General features: G+C 42.0%; 1 protein-coding gene across 5 annotated transcripts in view; it reads left to right on the top strand.

The window, feature by feature from the left end:
* The window catches only part of LOC121640153 (CD276 antigen homolog), a 167,487-nt gene that overhangs the window by 13,114 nt on the left and 131,012 nt on the right, over positions 1–23,361 (top strand). For all 5 annotated transcript variants that reach the window (XR_006010377.1, XM_041985838.1, XM_041985840.1 and 2 more), the window contains exons 2-6: positions 4,718–5,056; positions 21,813–22,157; positions 22,338–22,367; positions 22,487–22,828; positions 22,998–23,027. Coding sequence is in view for 4 of the 5 variants with exons in the window: in XM_041985838.1 (XP_041841772.1) it covers positions 4,718–5,056; positions 21,813–22,157; positions 22,338–22,367; positions 22,487–22,828; positions 22,998–23,027 (1,086 nt within the window). In the remaining variant the exon portion in view is untranslated. The remainder of the gene's footprint in view (positions 1–4,717; positions 5,057–21,812; positions 22,158–22,337; positions 22,368–22,486; positions 22,829–22,997; positions 23,028–23,361) is intronic.

The following is a 23,361-nucleotide window of genomic DNA, read 5'->3' as shown; positions in this document are numbered from 1 at the left end:
AAGTTTTAAAAAATATTTAAAGACTGTAGCCCTGTACACAGTTCATATAAGTTACAGGGCATAAAAGACAATTACAAGTGTAATAAAAGTATAAGTTTCAGAAAAGAGTTTGTAAATAGAGTTCATGATGGTTAAAATTGTTAAAAAGCATGCTAGTTTAAAAGCATAAATATAATATGTACAAGTTAATGAGACTATTTACAGTTAAAAGATAAATTCATATCAAAGTCTTGGGTTTATCTGAGAGAGGAGAGAAACTGTGGTAATGTGTAACCTAACCTGTTACCTGTTTTAGGTCAATTTTCTGATTCCTGTTTTGCAATTGGGTGTTTATCCTCACGAGCCAATCAGAGTACCATCACCCGTTAAGGGGCGGGACTACTGGCACAGGTTAGTGTGGAGAGTAGTGGGCACGCGAGAGAAAAGAGATACAGAAGCTGTTGAACAGAGAGCTAATCGAGAAGGCATCGTGGTGTAGGAAGCATTAAAGTTCGTTGTGAAGGTCAACTACCCGTGGTCCTGATAAGAACTTTCAGTGTGAATATGAGGTGAATATGATTGTATATGCCTGTATTTTGTACTATATCGAACTGTTATAGTGAAGAGGCTGGATGTGTAATGTGGTTAGTAACGTGCTAGCTAGCAGCCGCATTCAGTGCTAATGGCCCACATAATCTAGTTTTAGCCTGTAATATTTCTGAAGCTGAAGCAAAACTAATGCTAACTTCAACAAGAGATAGTGTCTGATGATGTGGCTCAATGAAGATAATATGTTCTAAGGAGCCGGACGTTGGTGAGAGAGAGACTGGTTTCCAGCCGATGGCCCTGCTGTTTTGTGACCCCTGCGGTTTGGCTGTGGTACCCTGTCGCACATGGCCCGTGTCCTGCCGGTTTTCTCCTTTTGGTGACAGTCGTCCCCATCACCATTTGCCATAGAGAGGCCCGTATTCCCCATTTCCTTTCTGCCCTTACTGACATAACTCTGGATCCGTGAGTACATTCTTTCCAATGCACGTGCTTTTATTTTATGCTCAGTTTGAGTGAATCGGCCATTACAGTTTTAAGGCCCACCGCACACAAGCACCGAACAGGCCTGCAACGGGCTGGGTTTTATTTAAGATCAGTTAAGTTTTTTTGTGTTAAGAAACTAAAGGTTTACTTACTGGTGGTTTTTATTTTGAACCCTTATTACTATTGAATTGTGCCACTTTGTGAGTTATCCTTATTTATTTTAAGACACCCAAATTTATATTCATTTTTGTAAATAAATCTTTTGTAAATATCTTCTTAACCAAGATACAGTTGTGGTGGTCATCATTAACGGTTATCCAGTATACGTTAACCAAATAACATAGAAAAACAGTTATTTCCATATAACGAGCCCAGGCCCAGTCTCATTGTATTAACTACTCCAGCTTTATTTTAACTACATGGGACCTGGGTTACAAGACACTTAGAGGACAGTGGATACATGAAAAGATGACACCTTAAAAAATATAAAAGTTTTCGTAATCTATTTTGCTTGTGGGGTGGTTACAGTTTGACGGACCCCATTAAACCTATAAACACATCAAATAAACCATATGAAATAGTGTGGAACTCTGCTTTTGAACTTAGCTCCTACAGAGACTCACATGATGTCCTTTTCTGTTTGTGATGCCATCTAAAATAATAGACAACAAAAGTAAGTGTGACGGGGTGGTAAGTTTTTACTAAATATAATAGTTATTCTTTAAATAAGTATAGTTCATAGTATCAAGTATTTCATCGCGAAAACAATAAAAGTTAGTTGTTTTGTTTTATGTTACATACAAATTCCTTGTTGGACATTGTGAACATGGCAAAAATGGCCATGTGCTAATTAAAAATGATGACAAATTGTATATATTTCTTTTTAAAATGGCATTGTGTTTTAGTATATGTTTAAAAACATATATCTAAACAGCTTGAATGTTACAGCCAGTCATGCCACTCACAGTCAGTCATGCCACTCCCAGCCAGTCACTCCATTCAATCCTCACTTCCCTGATCCTCCACACCTGTTCCTGATCCGCTCATCAGCATCAAGTCAACCTGCCACACCTGTCTTCCTTTGTTTCCCCAGTCCTCTTATACTCCAGCACCTCAGTTACTCCCTGTCGGACCTTAACCTACACACCTTACGGACTCACTCCCTCTCTTTTCCCTTGGTTATCCCACATCCGGCGCCGATGCCACGGACTGTTTCTGCTCGGCCTCCGACGTCTGCTCCATGGGCTGCTCCAGTTCTACCTCTGATGCCAGCGCAACGGTCCTGCTCGGCACTTACAAGTCCGAGGTCAGCTCCAGGGTCCATGCAACCTCTGGAGTTTCTCGTCTCCGAGGAGGTAGATGGTTTCGGCGCTCCTCTCCAACCAGTGGCTTCAGTCCCCGAAGGGGTCTTCGAACGAGACGCTCCTCTCCAGCCACTGGTTCTTCCTAGTCTGTTTGCTCCTGTCTCCGAGGAGGCCGACAGTCTCGACGCTCCTCTCCAACCAGTAACTTCAGTCCCCGAGGGGGTCTTCAAACAAGACGCTCCTCTCCAGCCACTGGTTCTTCCTAGTCTGTTTGCTCCTGACTCCGAGGAGGTCGACAGTCTCGGCGCTCCTCTCCAACCAGTGGTTTCAGTCTCCGAGGGGGTCTCCAAGCGGGACGCTCCTCTTCAGCCTCTGGTTTCTTCCTGTTCCCCTCTCCTGTCTGTGCGACCTCCTGGTCGCCCACCAGAGACTCAGCTTCTGTCTGTGGGAACCCCCGGTCAGCCGCCAGAAGTATTAACGTTTGTTTGTCTCCCAGTGCTCCAGTCAGTGCGCCTTCCTGAGATCCAGCCCCAGTCAGCGCGCCTTCTAGAAATCCAGTTCCGGTCAGCGTCAGGGAATCGGTCTACTCAGCCTGTGCAGCCCTCAGGCCATCCGCCTGAGCTCCAGCCCGAACATCCCTCTGGCCATCCACCAGAGCTCCAGCTCCAGCTCCAGCCCTCTGGCAGTCGGTCGGAGACCCAGCCTGCTCAGCCGCCGGAGACCCAGCCCGCTCAGCTGCTGGAGACTCAGCCGCCGGAGACCCAGCCCGCTCAGCTGCCGGAGACCCACCCTGATCAGCCGCCGGAGGTCCAGCCTGCTTCATCGCCGGAGATCCAGTCTGCCCGTCCGCTACCGGAGATCCAGCCAGCCTGTCCTCCAGAGCTCCGGTCCGAGCCTGCCCATCCTCCGGGTCTTCCTTCCATGACCCGGCCCAGGTCTGCTCGTCCTCCTGGTCTTCCTTCCATGACCCGGCCCAGGTCTGCGCATCCCCCTGGTCATCCTTCAGAGACCTGGCCCAAGGCTGCTCATCCTCCTGGTCGTCCTCCTAAGTCCCGGCCCTGGTCCGCTCGGCATCCGGGCCGTCCTCCAGGACTCCGGTCCCAGTTAGTCCGGTCTCCCAAGTCCCAGCCCTGGTCTGCTCATCCTCCAGGGCGTCCTCCAAGGATTAGGTCCAAGTTTTCCCGTCCTCCTGGACGCCCACCTGCACTCTGGCAGCGGTTGTCTCCCCCTTGTGGTCATCCGCCAGAGATCCGGATCCTGTCATCTCCGCCTTCTGGCCGTCCTCCCGGGCCGTCTGGAATCCGGCCCTTGGAGGGGGGGGGGTACTGTTACAGCCAGTCATGCCACTCACAGTCAGTCATGCCACTCACAGCCAGTCACTCCATTCCATCCTCACTTCCCTGATCCTCCACACCTGTTCCTGATCCGCTCGTCAGCATCAAGTCAACCTGCCACACCTGTCTTCCTTTGTTTCCGCAGTCCTCTTATACTCCAGCACCTCAGTTACTCCCTGTTGGACCTTAACCTACACACCTTACAGACTCACTCCCTCTCTGTTCCTGACTTCCTCAACTCCCGTTGCCTTCTCCAGTATCGTCTAACATTGAAACTTTGAAAATACAGTTGGACATATTTTAAGGATTTTTAATTTCATCAAATGTTGTGGACTCAAGTGACACCTGTTTCATAAAATGACAAGTAAACAAGCCCAAAAAACTGCAACCCTCGACTGATGATATTTGCAAGCAACTTCACAGAAAAACAAGCTCCAAGTCGCTTATAACAGATGGACCTGGCAACACAGCTGTCTTTCTCTGTTTCTCTCCTTTTGTTTTATCTTGCTGGCTTTCTTTCTCATTCTAACGTCTTGTTACCTGCATCTAGAACTCTCATCTGTGTTGCAGTGCTGGGTCCATGTAGGACAGGTTCTGGGTCCAGATCCAGACCGTGATCACCTTATTAGTGACCTCTGGTTTAGAGGAGACATGTAAATTTGACATTTGCATTCAAGGGAACACAAAGGTGGATGGGTAGGATCGTATGTGGGTTGGTTTGGGGCCAAAATGCCAGGACCAACTTTATGTCCGATTCTGTCCCTGGTGGCATTCAAGGTGTTTAAAAAAGCTAATAATAATAATAATTATAATTTATTATTATAATTATGTTTTATTATAATATCATTTTTATTATTATTTTTATGCTGGTTAAAGTTTATTAAATCATCAGTTGCTGTATCAACATGTGCAGTACACAACAACAACAAGATGGACACCAGATTATTCAGGGTTGTTAATTAATTGATAAAACTGAAAGCAGTCTAAATAAGTTATGTTTAAGTGTCTTGTGGAGTGCTGAACAGAGGTTTCTCTAATTTCTATGAACTATTTGTTTTCTTTCTTCAGCTGAAACTGGGATATTTTGCTCCTCTGAGCCGGTAGAATCAATCTGCAACTCCAGCATCGTTCTACAGTGTCACCTCGAGCCCCAGCAGGATGCAACAGACAACACAGTGAAATGGACTCAGCAGAGTGATGTTGTACACATTCATAAAGGTGGAAAAGACATTCCTGGAGAACAAATGGAGACGTTTGAAGGACGCACGTCTCTGTTCTCTGAAGGTCTCCGTAAAGGAAATCTGTCGCTCCAACTTTCCTCTTTAAAACTCTCCGACTCTGGAAGATACAAGTGCTCCTTTCAGGACGACTCAGAGGAGAAGAGTTGTTACGTCAACCTCAGTGTCAGTAAGTTTCCAAAGTATTGTCCAAATATTAAAAATGGAAACGTTCAACATGTGATCACAGCTTCTACTTTGTACATAATCATCCTTAAGCATTGACAATAAGTCCCTTAAGGTCCTTTCCTACAGCAGAGGACAAGATATGTGTGTCATTGGGTAGCTCATGTCATGGTATGTGTGTTTTATTTCTTATTTTGTGGTCTATTTAGTTTCTAGTCTTGTCTCTTTTTTTTTTTTTAACTCAGTCCTCTTTTTTCCCCTTTTGTGTTTCATTTTGCTTCCTGTTAATCAGGTCAACTGGTTTAATTTGCTAATTCAATTTGCTTCTTGCTAGTTGTCCTCAGTTTTTTACCCTTTAGTTTTAGTTATTCTTTGCCAGATTGTTGTCATCTCTTTGGTGTTGTCTGTGCCTGTTTAGTTTTCCAGACCCGTGTCAATCTGTAGTTAGGATTAAACATTTGGTTCTGCACCTGCCTGCCTCTTGACCCTAGCTCCTGCATGTGGGTTCACATCCTCCACACAAACTGTGACTGTCCATGCCTTCTAATAAGTAGGGTGCTCATAGTTCACACACACAGCTAAATTAATAAGCATTTCTATTTTATTTTTCCATCTGGATTATTGAGTTGTGTGAATTGGGTTATGTTGTGTTTCTAAGACTTCACCATTTTAGATGCAGATGCATGTTAGCAATCATGTGGCATTAACACATGAAGCCAAAGTTACCTTCTAATTCATGTTATATGGTCTATATCAGTATGTAGTGATGGGATGTACCACAGTAAGGCAATGGAGCATGTCAGGTAATCTGTAGAACTACATCTTTCCGTCAAGTGCATATCGAGGACTGGTTTATAATGTAAAAGTTTCTATTCAGGGATTTTGTTTTGTTATTTAGGCTAAACTGAATACTGAAGTGTTTTACTTAATGATTTTATAAGTCTGTTAGCATATTTGTTTGCAAGGATCTGTACCAAACAAAAAGATCTTATTTTTATATGCATTTTAAGTTTGTACAATATTATGTGAAGGTCCGGTTAACACTTATGTCACAGTATGTCATATTATGACTAGAGTTATGCGATAATTTTAATTTTGATTGTGATAGGCTGTTAGCTACAAACGATTATACAAATTGTAGTCCAAATAATTTTACCATATTTTTTTCTGGTATTTTGTCACATGCTTTGAATGACATGCACACTTCAGTTCTGCTGCTTCCGGGTAAATAGTAAGAAATGGGGTTGGTTGTCATATTCGCTAGATCTTGGCTCTAGATAAATGGTAAATGGACTGTACTTATAAATCGCTTTTCCAGTCAACTTGACCACCCAAAGCGCTTTACGCTACATATCACATTCACCCATCCACACACACTCAGCCCGGACGTCTTAGATACTGGTTTTGTTACTTCCAAATAGACTTTTCTATTCAGTTATTTTAAACGGTTTGTGGTGAGTACTCCTTTGCCTCTGAAACCGGACCAGACCGGATAAACAAAGGTGGTGGCAGCTGAAACATCTAATATCAGAGAAAATTATTACACTAGCTTAACTGCAAAAAAAAAAATCACATTTTGGAATGGTTGTCACATCTGACATATGTCACATACATGCATGGTGTGATACTTGTGATACTTTCTTTGTAAAGAAGAAAATTAGCAAGAAATTTGTCAAGTAATTCTGTGAGTTAATAGCATAGGTGTGTGAGGTTGTGACAAACATGAAATTACATGTGTTAAGTTGAAAGTTTTTATTGAGACATATTTTTTTTATTTTTATTTTTTTCAGAATCATTTTTATTTCTCACAGAAATTGCTTGAGATAACCAACACAAAAGCATGAGTAGTGACAAAAGTTCTGAACATATATTTTCAACTTTATATTAAATTTCCTTTTTTTAATTTTAACCCTGTCCTGTCCAGCATCCTAACAATAGAACGGCGGTCTTTGTGCCATATTTTGCTTGACAGATTTGCTCTAACAAGGGAGACATGTTATATACATGGCTGTCCTTGATATTTTTATTTTTATTGTAATTTTATTTTCTTTGGTCTTTATACGTCAGTGCCGAACCTGACGGGGAGATAGAGGAAGAGAGGAAAAAAAGGGAGAAAAGGACAGGACTAAAATGTGGAAATAATAGTTGTCTAGGCTGCCAAAAACACATCACAAAAAAACAATATAAGCTACCACAGTACTACATGATACATAAAGAAAATGGGATAATGATATGAAAAAGTACTGTAGTTATCAAACGTACCTGCAGAGAAACGTACCAACACACAAACATCAGCAACAACTAGTCAGAAGCAGATGGAGAGACGAGCACGTTTGTGAGCATGCACGTGTGAATGTGCGTGTGTGGCCATGCAACAAGGAGGAAATATGTGCTTGCAAGGGGGTCATGACCACTCTGCAACCCGAAGCATCAGTGGGGGATGGGGGGAGTCCCAAGCTCCAAGCCCCAAAGGCCCAGCAGGTCCACAGAGCACCGAGCACAGGACAGCCAAGGCAGACAGAGCAGCAGCCCACTCAGACCAGAGCAGAGGGGTCTGGTGCGACGGGGCAGGGGCACCGAGCAGCCCAGGGTGACGGTGAGCAGGCTCAGTGGGCGCCGGGCGCGGTCCGCTCTGAGGGCAGGCACCCCACATGTCCAAGGGCCACCCATCCCCCCCAGCAGAGTCCCGCCCAGGAACCCGACAGTGCCCGACTTCCCCACGCAAAACCACCACAGGCCACGCCAACCCAACACCAAGGCTAGGCACCCCAGGGACAAGAATATGTCTGCAGGTCCCGGCCACCCAGCCCCAGATCCAGTCAGACACACAGTCTCCCACATAATGACCCACCCAACCGCCGGCCCAGAGAAACCGCCAGGGCCGATGTGCCCCCAAAGTCCCCCACCCAGCCCCAACCCCCACGAAACTGTCACAGTGTATAGTTGGTGCTGAGATTTCCCAGCCGTCCCTGAAGGCATTCTCTCTCCAGCACAGCTCTGATTGCTGATGCGCTCCACCTGCGCTATGCGCTTTAAATACCAGTGTGTGACAACTCTTCCCTGCCAGATCGTCTCGGTTTAACCCTGCATGTTTTCAGCTCTGATCTCCTGCCTGCCAAACCTGTGTTCTGATCTTTGACCTGTTTTTGACCTGGATATCCTGACTCTGCCTGCCCCGTCTGGTAACTCTGTCTGTCGTTTGATTCTGCTGGTACTCTGACCCTTGGACTGCCCCCAGGATTTGTATTTGGATTATGGAACCTGTCTCTTTCCCTTCTGGAAAATCTGGAGGATTTACCTGGATCTTTCCGGAGGATTTATCCAGTGTGGATAATTCAGCTCTTGTCACTATCAGACCCAACTAACTGTTTTTGGTGCAGCAGTTTCCACAGCCCCAGCAGAGCCCCATTGCTGCCATCTCGGTTCCTGAAAACCTAAAGGCCGGCTTCCATCTCCTCTGCTGGTATGTGAGCTATTATCTTACACATTCCCGCCTGATCACGCTTTATCTCACCTTGGTTTCCTACCCTCTCAGGCTAGTGGACTGTGAGACCAGACTCTGCTTCCCTGGATATACTCTCATCTTTACAATAAAAACCTTTTTATCACTCAGTTCTGACAATTATTGTGGTCCAGTTTGCTGAAACGTGACAGGAACGACTAGACCTCAGCACCCTTTTCCACTACGTGATGTGACTAATCAGCGGGGTCCAGGGAGACTGAGAGTAAACTAATTGGAGTTTAATGGATGCCGATGCAGTCTCTAGACTGATGTGATCCAACAGGAGATTTCTGTACTGGTTAATATTTAGATTGTTTTTAGACTTCCAGTTCACTAGAATAGTTTTCTTTGCGATACATAAGGCCGTGAGGACCATGTGTACTTTGTTAGTGTCAATAGTACAATAGTCAAACGTACCTGCGGAGAAACATACCAACACACAAACATCAGCAACATCTAGTCAGAAGCGGATGGAGAGACGAGCACGTTTGTGAGCAGGTACGTCACTTAGGTCACCCAGTAAACAAAGTTTAGGACATGCATGAATGTTACATCTACCCAATGTTGATAAATCCTCACAAACCTAATTCCAGAACTTCTGGACAGATGCACAAAGCCATAAAGCGTGTAAGTAATCATCTGCTGTGTTACCTGTTCACTGTGTGCACATATCTAAGTGATTAAGATCCATCTTGAACATCCTTTGTCCTGTATAATGCTTTCTATGGAGGACTTTGTATTGCTTGAGTTGTAAATTTGGGCTGCCTGTCATATTAAAAGGCATTAAGAAATATTTGTAGCCAAAGTGGTTGACTAGAATTGATTGATAAATCTATCTTCTATTTTGAAGTAGGTAGGGAATTTGAATCATCTATTTTTGACATTTATCTGTATATTTTTGAAAGTAACTTTGGGGTACAGAGGTCCATAAAATCTGCTACCATTGGAGGAAGTTCCAGGTCTATTCGGTGAAGGGGGAATTTTTTTTGTGTTGTGGTTTTTAGTTGGGTGTAAGTTTACATGGTTATTATTGTTATTAAGGAGTTGGGTTTTTTGAGAAATTCCCACCAGGCTGTCAGAAAAGGGCTGATGTTGACACTTTTGAAGCAATTTAGCTTTTTTTATACTTAGGCTGAAAAAAGGAAGATTAGAAATTTCCAAATTGTCACAAAATGTTTGTTCTATATCTATCCACAGGTCATCTAGTGGACTAGGTTTGAGCCATTTTAGGACATATTGCAACTTATTACCTAGGAAGAAATGTTGAAAGTTAGGCAGGTCTAATCCTCCCCTATCTTTCGGCTTCTGTAAAGTTTTTAAACTGATCCGGGGAGGTTTATTTTTTCAGAGAAATCAGGAGATGTGTGATTCTAGCGATTTTACCGAGATGGAGTGGGGTTTCATAGGAATCATAGAAAACAAATAGTTGATTTTGGGTAGAACCATCATTTTTATGGTGGCAACTCTCCCCATGAGTGAAATGGGTAGAGATTTTCAGCGAGCAAGATCATCTTCTATAGTCTTAAGAAGGTGAGTGTGATTAAGTTTTGTTAGTTCTGAGAGCCTGGAGGGAATAATTACACCCAGTCACATGATAGACCAAACGAGGCCTCGTTACATCGTCAGCGCGTTTCGAGCAGCACGCGGGATCTTTGAAGGGACCGGGCTTGTCAATCTCTCAGAGATTCCAAACGCTGAGGAGATGTTTTTGAGAAGAGATTCTGCTAGAGATCCTGCGACATTACATTTTGACAACAAAATTAGGGAAACCATCACATCAGCATCAACTTGTATTGGATTACATTTAGCCTTTAGAGAATTTTAATCATTTTAAAGTTGGTTAATTACAATTTTGTTCTTGTGTTTCTTATAAGTGCAACCTCTCCAAAGCTGGGGAGGTAGTGTGCCAGAAGAGGAGCAGACTGAAGCCTGACATTATTGAGAAAATACGTTTTTAAATAAAAATCTATCACACATCACAATGTTGCCAAAGTTTTTTCCTCATAATACATTTCAAGATTCAAAGTGTTGTCATTTGCACAGTAAGGAAAGAAGTTTCCCTGAACAATGAAAATCTTACTTTGCCGTCCACCCTGAATGCCATAAATTATAAAATAAAAAAAATAAACAATAAAAAAAAAACTAGATAAAAGATAAAGATAACAAAAAACTCTGAGTATATAATCTATGTACAAATGTGCAGTGTGCTATAAACTGTTGTGCTACATTCAACAACGATCAGCTATGCAAAAGTAAACTCATGAGGTAGACGATAACACGCATTTGCAATATCTCTTATAAATAATACACATAAAACAGTAAAAAATTTAACTACGACTGTAGGAGCCATTTTAAGCACTTGTATTTGTTTGGGCACTAGGTGGCAGCATTGGGTAATCTATGGCGCTGCTTATTTAAGTGGGAACCTTTCTGCAGGTGAGAGGTGTTGTTGGTGGGAAGGTGAACACAGTTTTTGACCGTTCACTGTTCATTGATTGTTCACTCAATTCTTACACCTAATGTTGGACAGAAAATGAAAGACGTTGCTATGTGGATAAGACACAATCCTGCATTGGGAAAGAGCGGCAAGACCCGCAATTTGTGGACTTATTGAGCACTTTTAGTAATAAAAGAACAAAACAAACAAAAGATGGCTTGGACTTGGATTTTGTGCACGAGTGTGACAGCGACGACGACACGTCAGAAAGGTTCCGATTAGCAATACCTCAGGCGCTTTAAGCAATAGGCTTAGCACCTTTACATTAAGTCAAAAACTGTGAATATCGAGGACGCCGAAAGTTGGATTACCCGCAACAGCGTCTGCGAGGAAGGAACGCCACGTCGCGGGATGGATTATCCGCCAACAAGGAGCTACGGCATGGATCCGACATCAGCTGGATTACATTTTGGAATCAGGAGGGTGGATCATGCTACATTGGAGGTCTGGATTCCAGGAGCATAAAAAGACGACGTCCGTCGTTCACAGGAGACTCGGTGGTTGGAGTAAGAAATCTGCGCGACATCAGCTTGGCATGGCTGTGGATTTCTAAAGGATTGCAAGGAAAGCCGTACACACGTAAGGCACTTATCAGGTATGTGTGGCGCTACACTACACACTAAAAGGACTTCATAATGATTTGGAAGTACACACGTGTAACCGTGTCAGGCCTGGTTCTGACAGGTTTAGTCTTCTCTTGTGTTTTTACTCTGCGTTGTGTTCTTGTTGAAGGCACTGAGACAGAAGCTTGATCTCGTCTGCACTGACCATTTATTCTCTGTACAAACATAAGAGTGCTGATCAGGAGCGGTTAGCCTGCAGTCAGGTCATTCATACACTGTCGAGAAATAGGGGCAACTTAATGCTGGAACAGCTAGCACATTCAGAAGCAGCACTTTAAGCTGGCAACTGCCGCTGCTCAATAGTTAAACCAGTATTAACCTGCTTCAAAAGCAGCTATAAGATGTGCTCTATACATATATGTTCATTATAAACTTCCATAAACTTGGAAGTATTCCCACAAACGGAGCGCTAAAAGACCCGACTTACCTCAAACGTATCCGTCTCAATACTGGCGACCATCAGACGCAGCTGATGACGTAAGTACGCCAGAACTAAGGTGGACACGCCCAAGAGCAAACCCCACAGGACAATACAATGGTAATAATAACAGTGGCAAGTGGAATAACACTATTTATCCTGTTACACATGCACAAACTCCACTGCATGGTAACTGATGCAGGATAGACTTTTGGAAGTACTTCAACATCTATAATAAACTTTTGACTGAAAAATGGAGATACACGAAACTGTTGACAGGTCCACTGATGGCGGTGGCCCGTCAGCTGATCTCGTGGATGATGTCGACGTGCGGCAGAAGCGTGTGGTTAAGCTAACTGCTAAAGCATTTGCTGAAAGAGTTGAACGCTTACAGGGTGACAGAAAATTTAAATTACAAAAGGCGGGTAATTTGAAAAAAACATATTCAAGAGCTTATGGTGGACAAACAAAATAAAACAATGGTTGCTTGTGCTCTTAATGACTTTGTGCGAATATGTACTGAGGTAAAATTTATTCATGATTCTGTGATGGAAATGTTGCCAACTGATGACCAGGAAAAACATGATGTATGGTTTAAGGCAAAAACGATGTTTCATAGTCAGTTCATCTCAGAGGTACAAAAATGGGTTTCATGTGTTGAACAAAATGTGGCAACAGAGGTTGAAGACAATACATGTGATGGTATTAATCCAGATGACAGTGTTTCAAACGCTGCTGCCAAGTGCACAAGCAGGACTGGAAGCAAAGTTAGTACTGCTTCTTCTGCCAGAATTGTAGCAGAAGCAGATAGGGCTGCACTTCTTGCTCGCATGGTGTCATTAAAGGATAAACACACCTTGGAGGAGCAGGAACTACAATTAAAAAGGAGAAAGGAGCAACTAGAAGTGGAGGCTCTGATAGCGGAGTCTGCAGCTAAACTTGCTGTCTTGCAAACCTTCGACATGAAAAGCCTCTCCAGGACATCTAAAACATCTAACGCTATGAATTTGTACCTGGAAAAGGGAATACTACAACAAACACCTGGAATGAGGAAGGATTCAACTGCAAAGGAGCCAGACTCTGCATGTCGGAGTAAGACACAAAGACAATTCTCTCTACCTGCCAATAGCTTACCCTTATATGGCGCACTTACACAGGATGGTCAGCGGAATGCAACTAGACTAAAAGAGAGGAAATTGGAGACTTCAGTGGCGGCCATGAAATCTTCTTGGACCCAGATGGATCAACAGCAACATAGGGGTATCATCAAAGTGATGCAAACTCAAAATGAAATAACATTTGCATTAGTAAAACAAAATCAATTGGCATCATTACCGGCAAGAGAAATTCCTTTCTTCGATGGAGACCCTCTGCAATACTTAACCTTCTTAAAAGCATTTGAACAGGCAGTGGAGGAGAAAACCAGTAAACAGGACTGCCTGTACTACTTGGAACAATTTACCCGAGGTCAGCCAAGAGAGCTCGTGCGTAGTTGTATGCACATGACACCTGAATTCGGCTATGACAAGGCAAAGCAACTTCTTCAGAGGAACTTTGGCAACAAATACAGGATTGCTGTGGCATATATGGAGAAAGCCTTACTTTGGACTGAAATAAAAACTGAAGATGTTCACAATTTACAAGCTTATGCACTCTTCTTACGCAGCTGTTGTAATGTTATGGAAGATTTGGAGTATATGCAAGAACTAGACATGCCAAGTAATATAAGGAGTATTATGGCAAAATTACCATACAAACTTAGGGAACAATGGAGAACTACAGCATATGACATCATGGAACGAACACAAAACAGAGCTTCGTTCAAAGACTTGGTGAAGTTTATCGAAAGACACGTCAGAATCTTATCAGACCCGATATATGGAGACATTCAACACGTTTCATCTGGAATAAATAGCCTAAAGAATAGGGGGAGGAAAAAGCTTTGCTACAACTATTGCACCTGTGGAAACAATAGAAAGCATCAGCAGCTCAAGATCTACTCCACAATCAACAGCTTGTTTATTCTGCACACAGAATCATTTATTGGAACAGTGTCAACAGTTCACAGAACAGAAACACAGAGACAAGATGGATTTTCTGAAGAACAAGAACCTTTGCTTCGGCTGTTTGTATACCGGACATATTAGTCGGAAATGTGAGAAGCGCTTGATCTGCAGGATCTGTGGTAAAAGTCATCCAACTGCACTTCACGTTGATCAGAAAGCATCTGCAAATCAAGACGAAGAGCGTGGTAAAGAATCTAGAGCAGCGCAGCTAACTGCAACTCCTGCAACTTGTGGTCATACAGGGGCTGGAAACTACCGCTGCTTACTGCCAATTCTGCCCGTCAAGGTTAAGGCATCTAAAGGAGACGAGGTAATTCATACATATGCATTCCTAGATCCTGGCAGCTCATCTACATTTTGCACAGAATACCTCATGAGAAAGCTTAACCTGGCTGGAAGGAAAACTCAATTTCTTTTGCACACCATGGGACAGGAAAGCGTGGTACCGACATTTACAGTTTCAGGATTGGAAGTATCTGCAATAAATCATAACACTTTCTATGAACTTCCAGAAACACTCACCCAAAAGAAGATGCCAGTAAATCATGATAACATTGTGACAAAAAAGGATTTGGACAAGTGGCCATATCTGTCAAAGGTCAAAAATCCCACTATTAAAGCTTCAGTGGACTTGCTAATTGGGAGCAATGCACATAAGCTGATGGAACCCTGGGATATTATTAACAGCCATGGAAAATGACCATATGCTATTAGGACGACGCTTGGATGGGTCGTTAATGGTCCATTACAGAGTGACAGATGCAGCTTGAAGGAAGAGCGCATCACAGCTACAGTTAACAGAATTTCTGTATGCAGATTGGAGAGGATGCTAAGCGAGCAGTACAACCATGACTTAGCAGAAAGGGCGACTGAAGAAAAGGGGCTGTCACAGGAGGATGAAAGGTTTCTGGAATCTATTGGAGGTTCTGTGATACTAAAGGATCATCATTACAGCCTGAGATTACCTCTTAAGGAGGACAATGTGTCACTGCCTAATAACTTTTCCATAGTGAAGCAAAGAGTACTAGGTCTGAAAAAGAAATTCTTGAACAACGAGCAGTTTTTCAGAGAATACAGGGCATGTGTTAAAGAACTGATTGAGAAAGGCTATGCTGAAGAGGTACCTACCCAAGTGGTGGTAATGGAAGGGTATGGTATATACCTCATCATGGTGTTTATCACCCAAAGAAGAGAACATTGAGAATGGTGTTTGATTGTGCCGCAACATACAAGGGAACGTCATTAAATCAGAACCTCTTACAAGGTCCTGACCTAAACAGTTCATTACTCGGAGTCCTCTTAAGATTTAGGAAGGAACCTGTAGCAGTCATGGGAGACATCCAAGCAATGTTTCACCAAGTAAAGATCCCAGAGGAAGACAGAGACTTCCTGCGGTTTCTGTGGTGGAAGGATGGAGACTTAACCAAGGAAGTTGTGGAATTCCGCATGACAGTCCATCTATTTGGAGCCGTATCTTCCCCAAGCTGTGCCATCTATGCTTTAAGGAAAACGGCTGACGACAACATGGCGGACTTTTCGACAGAAACGGTCCAGACAGTGAAAGAGAACTTCTACGTGGATGATTGCCTGAAAAGTCTATCATCAGAGAGAGAAGCTATCCAACTAATCAAACGACTGACTGCACTTTGTCAGAGGGGTGGATTTACCCTAACAAAATGGGTTAGCAATAGCCGTGTAGTATTACAGTCTCTGCCTGGGAAACACAGGGCACAAGACTCGAAGAGTTTTGACTTGGATAAGGATCAACTGCCCATTGAACGAGCTCTGGGTTTACAGTGGTGCACTGAGACCGATTCATTCTGCTTTAAAATGGAGGTACATCAAAGATCATTGACTAGACGTGGAATGTTATCAGTGACTAGCTCTGTTTACGACCCATTTGGGTTTATAGCACCCGTCTTGCTACCAGCTAAAATCTTGCTACAGGAACTTAGCAGAAAGAAACTGGGATGGGATGAAGCCATACCTCAGGACATCTTGCAACAGTGGATCAAATGGTTAAGGGAACTGAGTGCCTTATCCAAGTTCAAAGTTGAGAAGTGTGTTGAACCACAAGGATTTGGAAACATTCTGCACGCACAGCTTCATCACTTCTCGGATATGGGACAGCTACATACCTCAGATTAAAAAACAAGAAAGGAGACATCTATGTCGCATTCTTGGTAGGAAAGGCCAGAGTAACACCATTAAAGCCTGTGACCATACCCCGACTGGAATTAACTGCAGCAGTCTTGGCAGTGCGTGTCGATCTGATGCTAAAAGGGAGTTGAAGATCGCACTACAGGAGTCTGTCTTTTGGACTGACAGCACAACAGTGATCAAGTACATCAAGAATGAGGACAAACGTTTTCACACATTCGTAGCAAACAGGATAGCAGCAGTAAGAGAAGCAACCAGTATTCATCAATGGCGATATGTCACCTCTAAGGATAATCCTGCTGATGATGCATCAAGAGGCGTGAGAGCCACTGGCTTCCATAACGACTGCAGGTGGATAAAGGGTCCAAGATTCCTGTATAAGCCAGAGGAGAACTGGCCAGCCAATATAGCTGACACTCCATTGGAAGCCGATGACTTGGAGGTGAAAAGAGAAGTTGTGGTGAATGTGGTCACCACAGAAAGTTTGTCTATGCTACAGATCATCTTATCTCCTACTTTTCCGACTGGAGGAAGCAAAAAGTAGCTGTGGCATGGTTTCTTAAGATTAAGAGCCTACTTTTGAGCATGGCTCGTCAGAGGAAAGCCTACAAAACTCCTGATAGAACCAAACAGGATATTGTTTTACCAGGAAGACGAGCCCTGTCAGTGGAGGACTTAAGAAATTCTGAACTTGCCATTGTACAGTACTGTCAACAGAAAAGATATAAGAAGGAGATTGTTGACTTGTCTTCTGCAAAAGGCTGTGTAAGCAGGCAAAGTACTCTCTTGAAGCTGGACCCAAGTTTACAGGGTGGGCTTTTGAGAGTTGGAGGGCGACTCACTAAAGGTTCTTTACCAGAAGAAGTCAAACACCCGTTGATCTTATCAAAGCATCAGTACATCGCCACTCTCATCTTAAAGGACATTCATCAAAGGCTCGGTCATAGTGGTCGTAACCACATGATATCTACCCTAAGAAAGAAATATTGGGTTACAGGTGCCAATTTAGCTGTAAGACAGATCATCAGCAAATGTTGTATTTGCAGGAAGTACAAAGCTCAGACGATGATGCAGAAAATGGCAGACCTACCAAAGGAAAGAATTCTCCCAGATCTCCCACCGTTTACTAACGTTGGCATGGATTATTACAGACCTATAGAGATAAAAAGAGGAAGGAGTTTGGTCAAGCGATATGGCGTTATTTTTACCTGCTTGTCCAGTAGGGCGGTTCACCTGGAGGTGGCTGATTCCTTGGATACTGACACTTGTATCAATGCTGTGCGCAGGTTTATTTCAAGGAGAGGCCATGTTCTGCATATTCAGTCAGACAATGGAACCAACTTCATAGGAGCAGAACGGGAACTCAGAGAATCCCTGTCATCCTTGAATCAAGCAAAGATTGCCGGAATGTCGCAACAAAAGGGCATCAAGTGGAGTTTTAATCCCCCAGCAGGATCACATCATGGTGGTGTGTGGGAACGAATAATCAGGATGGTGAAAAGGATCCTTAATTCAGTCTTTAGACAGCAAAGGCTGGATGAGGATGGATTTCATACAGTTATCTGTGAAGCAGAAGCTATTCTGAATGACTAACCCATCACCAAATTATCCGACGACCCCGGAGATCTAGAACCACTTACTCCCAACCATATTCTGCTTTTAAAAGGAAAACCTTCCTTACCACCAGGGCTGTTTGAAGAAAGCGACTTATACATCAGAAAAAGATGGAGGCAAATTCAGTATATTTCCGATCTCTTCTGGAAACGTTGGATTCGTGAGTATCTGCCCTTGCTGCAAGAAAGGCAGAAATGGAGTCATAGGAAAAACAATCTAAAACCTGGAGACATTGTGACTATAATGGATCCATCTGCCCCACGGGGATCATGGCCCCTTGGAAGAGTGATCAAGGCACGTGCTGACAAAGACCGGCTGGTACGCTCAGTGCGTCTTCAAACAAAGACAAGCATTGTTGAGAGACCTGTCACTAAGCTCTGTTTATTACACAAGTCTGATAATCAGTAAATCATTTGTGGTCTAGATATTTGGACATTATGATTATCACTCATATTCATGTTAATGATTATGTGGCTCCTTATTTTTTCATTTTAAATTGTCATGTCTATATGCCATTAACAATTAGGGGCCGGTGTGTAGGAGCCATTTTAAGCACTTGTATTTGTTTGGGCACTAGGTGGCAGCATTGGGTAATCTATGGCGCTGCTTATTTAAGTGGGAACCTTTCTGCAGGTGAGAGGTGTTGCTGGTGGGAAGGTGAACACAGTTTTTGACCGTTCACTGTTCATTGATTGTTCACTCAATTCTTACACCTAATGTTGGACAGAAAATGAAAGACGTTGCTATGTGGATAAGACACAATTCTGCATTGGGAAAGAGCGGCGAGACCCGCAATTTGTGGACTTATTGAGCACTTTTAGTAATAAAAGAACAAAACAAACAAAAGATGGCTTGGACTTGGATTTTGTGCACGAGTGTGACAGCGACGACGACGCGTCAGAAAGGTTCCGATTAGCAATACCTCAGGCGCTTTAAGCAATATGCTTAGCACCTTTACAAAGACTATATAAAATAACTAACACAATCACTATACCCGTTGCACAAACACTCCTTCCCTCATGCCTTCCCACTGTGAGTAGACTACTATCATTACAGATTGGTTTACTTAAGTTACACCACAATTCTGTTACCTAAACAAATGTTACCTAATACCCCTCCTTGTTATTTCTATGAACAGCAGAAAATGAATATTCACTCAGATGGTAGATTAGGTATCGTTTATTGAACACGTATTCCAAGTTGAGATAGCAATAACAGATGTGAGGTGTCAACGCTGTCCTTCTGATGCATCAGATGCCCACAGCCAGCAGATGGAGCTCTTTAATTTGGTCAAATGATTCAGAACACTAAGCCAATTTTAATGCATTTGGGTCAAAGTTGGCTCGGTGATTCATGAGGCCTCAGTTTCACCATCCCTAGCTACAGGACATCTCACATACAATAAATTGCACAATACATTATAAACAGACTACTGATAAACACTTTATGGTCATAGCGTTTATGCTGGCTCACATCTTATTCTGACTGGTTTTGATTAAAGTGCAAGGTACAAATGATTTTTTTCCCCTCATTTAACATTCTGCTAATGTTTTCTTGTATGCTAACATAGGCTGCAGTAACTCACCAGGATATGTTTTCCAAAATTCAGTTGTTCACGTAGTTCTATTTTGAGTCACAGCTCTAAGTTGTCATTTATCCAGCCATTTATATTTCCTGCATAGACTCTCTTGTCTTGTATCTTAGCCTCTCATCTAAACCAGCTCAAGCGTCCTCTCTCAAATTCACTCACACTGCAGCAGGCAGGGCATGTAGCAGTGAGGAGGGCAAAGAGCATGTATAGGTGAGATGACCACTCCTATCTCATTTTTTCACGCTAAAACATAAAAACATAACTAATTGCCCACCTTATTTAAAGGAACAGGTTCTTAGTGGAGAGTTTAAGATGAACTTTTTATATAGGGAATGATACATATCTATGACACCTTGTGGTCAGATTAAGAAATTACTTTAACCACATTTAAACACATTTAGTTTAGCTTGACATAATGTTGTAAAAAAAAAATAAACGGGGTTACATCTGCATCTAAAGAAACTATTATTGTTTCCAGGTTATTGATGGTAGAATAATCTATTATATTAATTAGTCTCCGCATGTTAACAGAGGAATATCTGCCCTTTATAAAGCCTGTTTGATCAGGGTGTATAATGAGAGGAGTTACTTTCTCAGCTAATGCTTTGCAGATTATTTTAGGGTCCGCATTTATCAGTGATATCATTTTAATAGTACAGTAATGTAAAAATGTAGGGGCCAGTGTTGACCAGAATTCTTTATAGAACTCTGCTGGGAAGCCATCCGGACCTGGAGCTTTTTTTACAGGGCATATGTTTAAGGGCTTCATGTAGCTCCTTCACTGTGAAGGGAGAATCTAAGGTTGTTACTTGTTCCTGCTGTAAACCTGGAAGATCTATATTGTTACGAAAATGATGGATACCAGTGTCTGATGGATCTAATTGTGATGTATGCAGAGTTTTGTAGAAATCTCTAAAGAGGTTGTTTATTGCATCTGGGTCATGCGTAATATTACCTAATGAAACAGCATGATAGATTTTTCCTTATTTATTTTGAACTGATTAGCTAAAAATCTTCCGGATTTATTACTGTGTTCAGACATCTCCAAGCATAATCTTTGCACCAGAAATTCTCTTCTCTTGTTAATTATTTTATGGGTCTGCCCTCCGTTTTTTTTCCCTATGTGGTGAACTCGATAAAAGGAGATGGCTTTTACCTTTTCCTCTGAAAGTTTCAGATTGGTTCTGATAAATTTTTTACAGCTGCTTCTGTATCTTCCTCCATCTGTTCAGGGATCCCTGAAATAACTAGGTTATCTCTCATGCTACCAACCTGTAGATCTAGGACTAATTTTTTCATTTTTTTATTTTCCACTGATAGTCGGCTAACTCCTTCGGTAAGGGTTTTCACCAAGTCTCTGAGGGCGTTGTTCTCCGTAGCAAGAGCTTTTACCTGCTGTTGGCTTTAGTCCAAACTTTCTTTTAAAGATTGAAACTCATGGTGAAGAACTTCCAGCAGGTAGAGCCGGGCATCGAGACTGGATATCTTCCCGTTGATGGAGATTATGATATCCGTCGTATTGCTGCCGGTTGGAGAAACTGGACTGGTCGCTTCGGGGGACTACGCTGGACAAACTCTATTGGAAATGGAGCCGGTTTGTTGTTGGACTTCCCCATTACTGGAAACTTTCTTTGATGAAATCTGTCAGGCCGGTGAAATGTTCTTCGCTGTGATCCAGAGTGACTGGATTGGTGTGGTTTGGAATATCGAACTTTTTAAAGAATTTTTCTCTGTTAGCGTAGGGCGTTTCTTTCAGTAGCGTGCCATGCCAAGTCTCGCTGTGTCTCGCGTTACAGCATTATCTTCTCACCCTCAGAGCATTCTCCTTCTCCTGTTAAAGTCTATTATAATCACAAAAAACATCATTTAGTGTCACTGAATATTTTTTTCATAATTTGGTTCAATTTCACAAATAAAATGTTGGTTTTCATTAGTCTCAACTTTATTGGAGTTTTGTTTGTATTTATTACAAATGACAAGAAGAGGTGACATTATGTACATGGACATTGTTAAAGAAGCAAAAACATGACATGAAGTGAATTTGTGAGGAGTTAAGTCAGAGAAAAATGGCTTGGTGTTTCCCCAGATGGAAATTAGGCATTAAAAAGAAATTTATTGCTGCTAAAGGAGGAACACAACCTTGATCACATTTTTTGTTTTATTAAGTTATAATATTGTGCACTAACAAAACACCCTTTATGTATTCTGGTATAGCAGCAGCTGCTCAGTCATCTTTGACTTTATTAGTTTTAGGAAACAAAGTTCTCATCTAAATGTTTGTTTTTCCAGGTGAGTTTGAAGTGATCGGCTCACCTGAGCCAGTTACAGCAGAGTCGGGTCAGGATGTGGTTCTACCATGCCACCTGGATCCTCCGTTTGATGCAACAACACAAAACATTGCTGTGGAGTGGAGATGGAACAACTCTATGGTGCACAAACATCGAAGTCAGGCAGATAATAATGATGCTCAAGACCTGAGGTTTAAAGGCAGAACTTCTCTCTTCCATGATAAAATGACTAATGGAAACATTTCCCTCAAACTGCATAATGTAACCCAAGAAGATGAAGGAAAATACACTTGTGCTGTTAATTGCAATGGTCGATTGCAGATGGGGAACATCACCCTGAAATTTGGTGAGTACTGATAAACAAATTTAACAAAATTTAGGAGAAACATTTTGTGTTTATAAAATATTTACACTGAAACACATTTTATCATAATTCAGTTCATATTTTCTTTGTGTGGAGAAACATGTTAACATGTATTTAAACATGTATGATTTGAATATTTAGTACTGTTATTGTCTTTTACAGAGTTAAAGGAGGAAAATTCAAACCAGACAGGTCAGTTTTGTTTGAAAATGTAAAGAATGATCTGATGAAATCTTCTGTACATTTCACCTTTCTACACTTAGTTAATGTTTTAGGAAACAAAGTTCTCATCTAAATGTTTCTTTTTCCAGGAGAGTATAAAGTGATCGGCTCATCTGAGCCAGTTACAGCAGAGTCGGGTCAGGATGTGGTTCTACCATGCCACCTGGATCCTCCGTTTGATGTAACATCTCTGACTGTGGAGTGGAGATGGAACAACGATAAGGTGCACGTATATCAAAATCTTGGAGATGATAATGAGGATCAAGATCAGAGGTTTAAAAACAGAACTTCTCTCTTCCATGATGAAATGATTCATGGAAACATTTCCCTCAAACTGAGAAATGTTTCTGAAGAAGATGCAGGAATTTACACCTGTTTTGTTCCTAAACTCAACTCTCAGGTGAAAAAAGGAAACATCGTTCTGAAAGTTGGTGAGTACTGATGAACAAATTTAACAAAAAGAAACATGTTTATAAAATGTTTACATGGAAACACATTTTATCCCAATTCAGTTTATATTTTCTTTGTGTGGAGAAACATGTTAACATGTATTTATACATGTATGACCTGAATATTTAGTCCTGTTATTTTCTCTTACAGTGTTGAAGGATGAAGATCCAAACAAGAAAGGTAGATTTTTGTTTGAAAAGTAAAGAATGAACTGAAAAAAATCTTCTGTTTTTCTTTTGCAGTTTCAGAACAGAATCAAGAAGATTAGAAATGATAACTTTTATAAACCATCATGGTTTTTTAATTCGGTCCAGGACAACAAAATATTGTGTTGAGCAACTTTTACCTGCCATGGTTTTATTTCTGGTTGTCTCTTTGTTTAAGTTCTGACTTTGTTTTATGTTTTGGGGGATTGAATGTTTTGTCTTTAATTCAGTTTTCCTTGTAAAGTGTTTGGTTTTGTTTCTTCTTTCCATAAATCGATTCTTTATCTTTAACCGGGAATCAACTGTTA

The sequence above is a fragment of the Melanotaenia boesemani genome, chromosome 5 (genome assembly GCF_017639745.1).
Source record: "Melanotaenia boesemani isolate fMelBoe1 chromosome 5, fMelBoe1.pri, whole genome shotgun sequence".
Taxonomy (NCBI): domain Eukaryota; kingdom Metazoa; phylum Chordata; class Actinopteri; order Atheriniformes; family Melanotaeniidae; genus Melanotaenia; species Melanotaenia boesemani.
The sequence above is the reverse complement of the archived record's forward strand: the minus strand, read 5'-3'. Positions and strand labels throughout refer to the sequence as shown.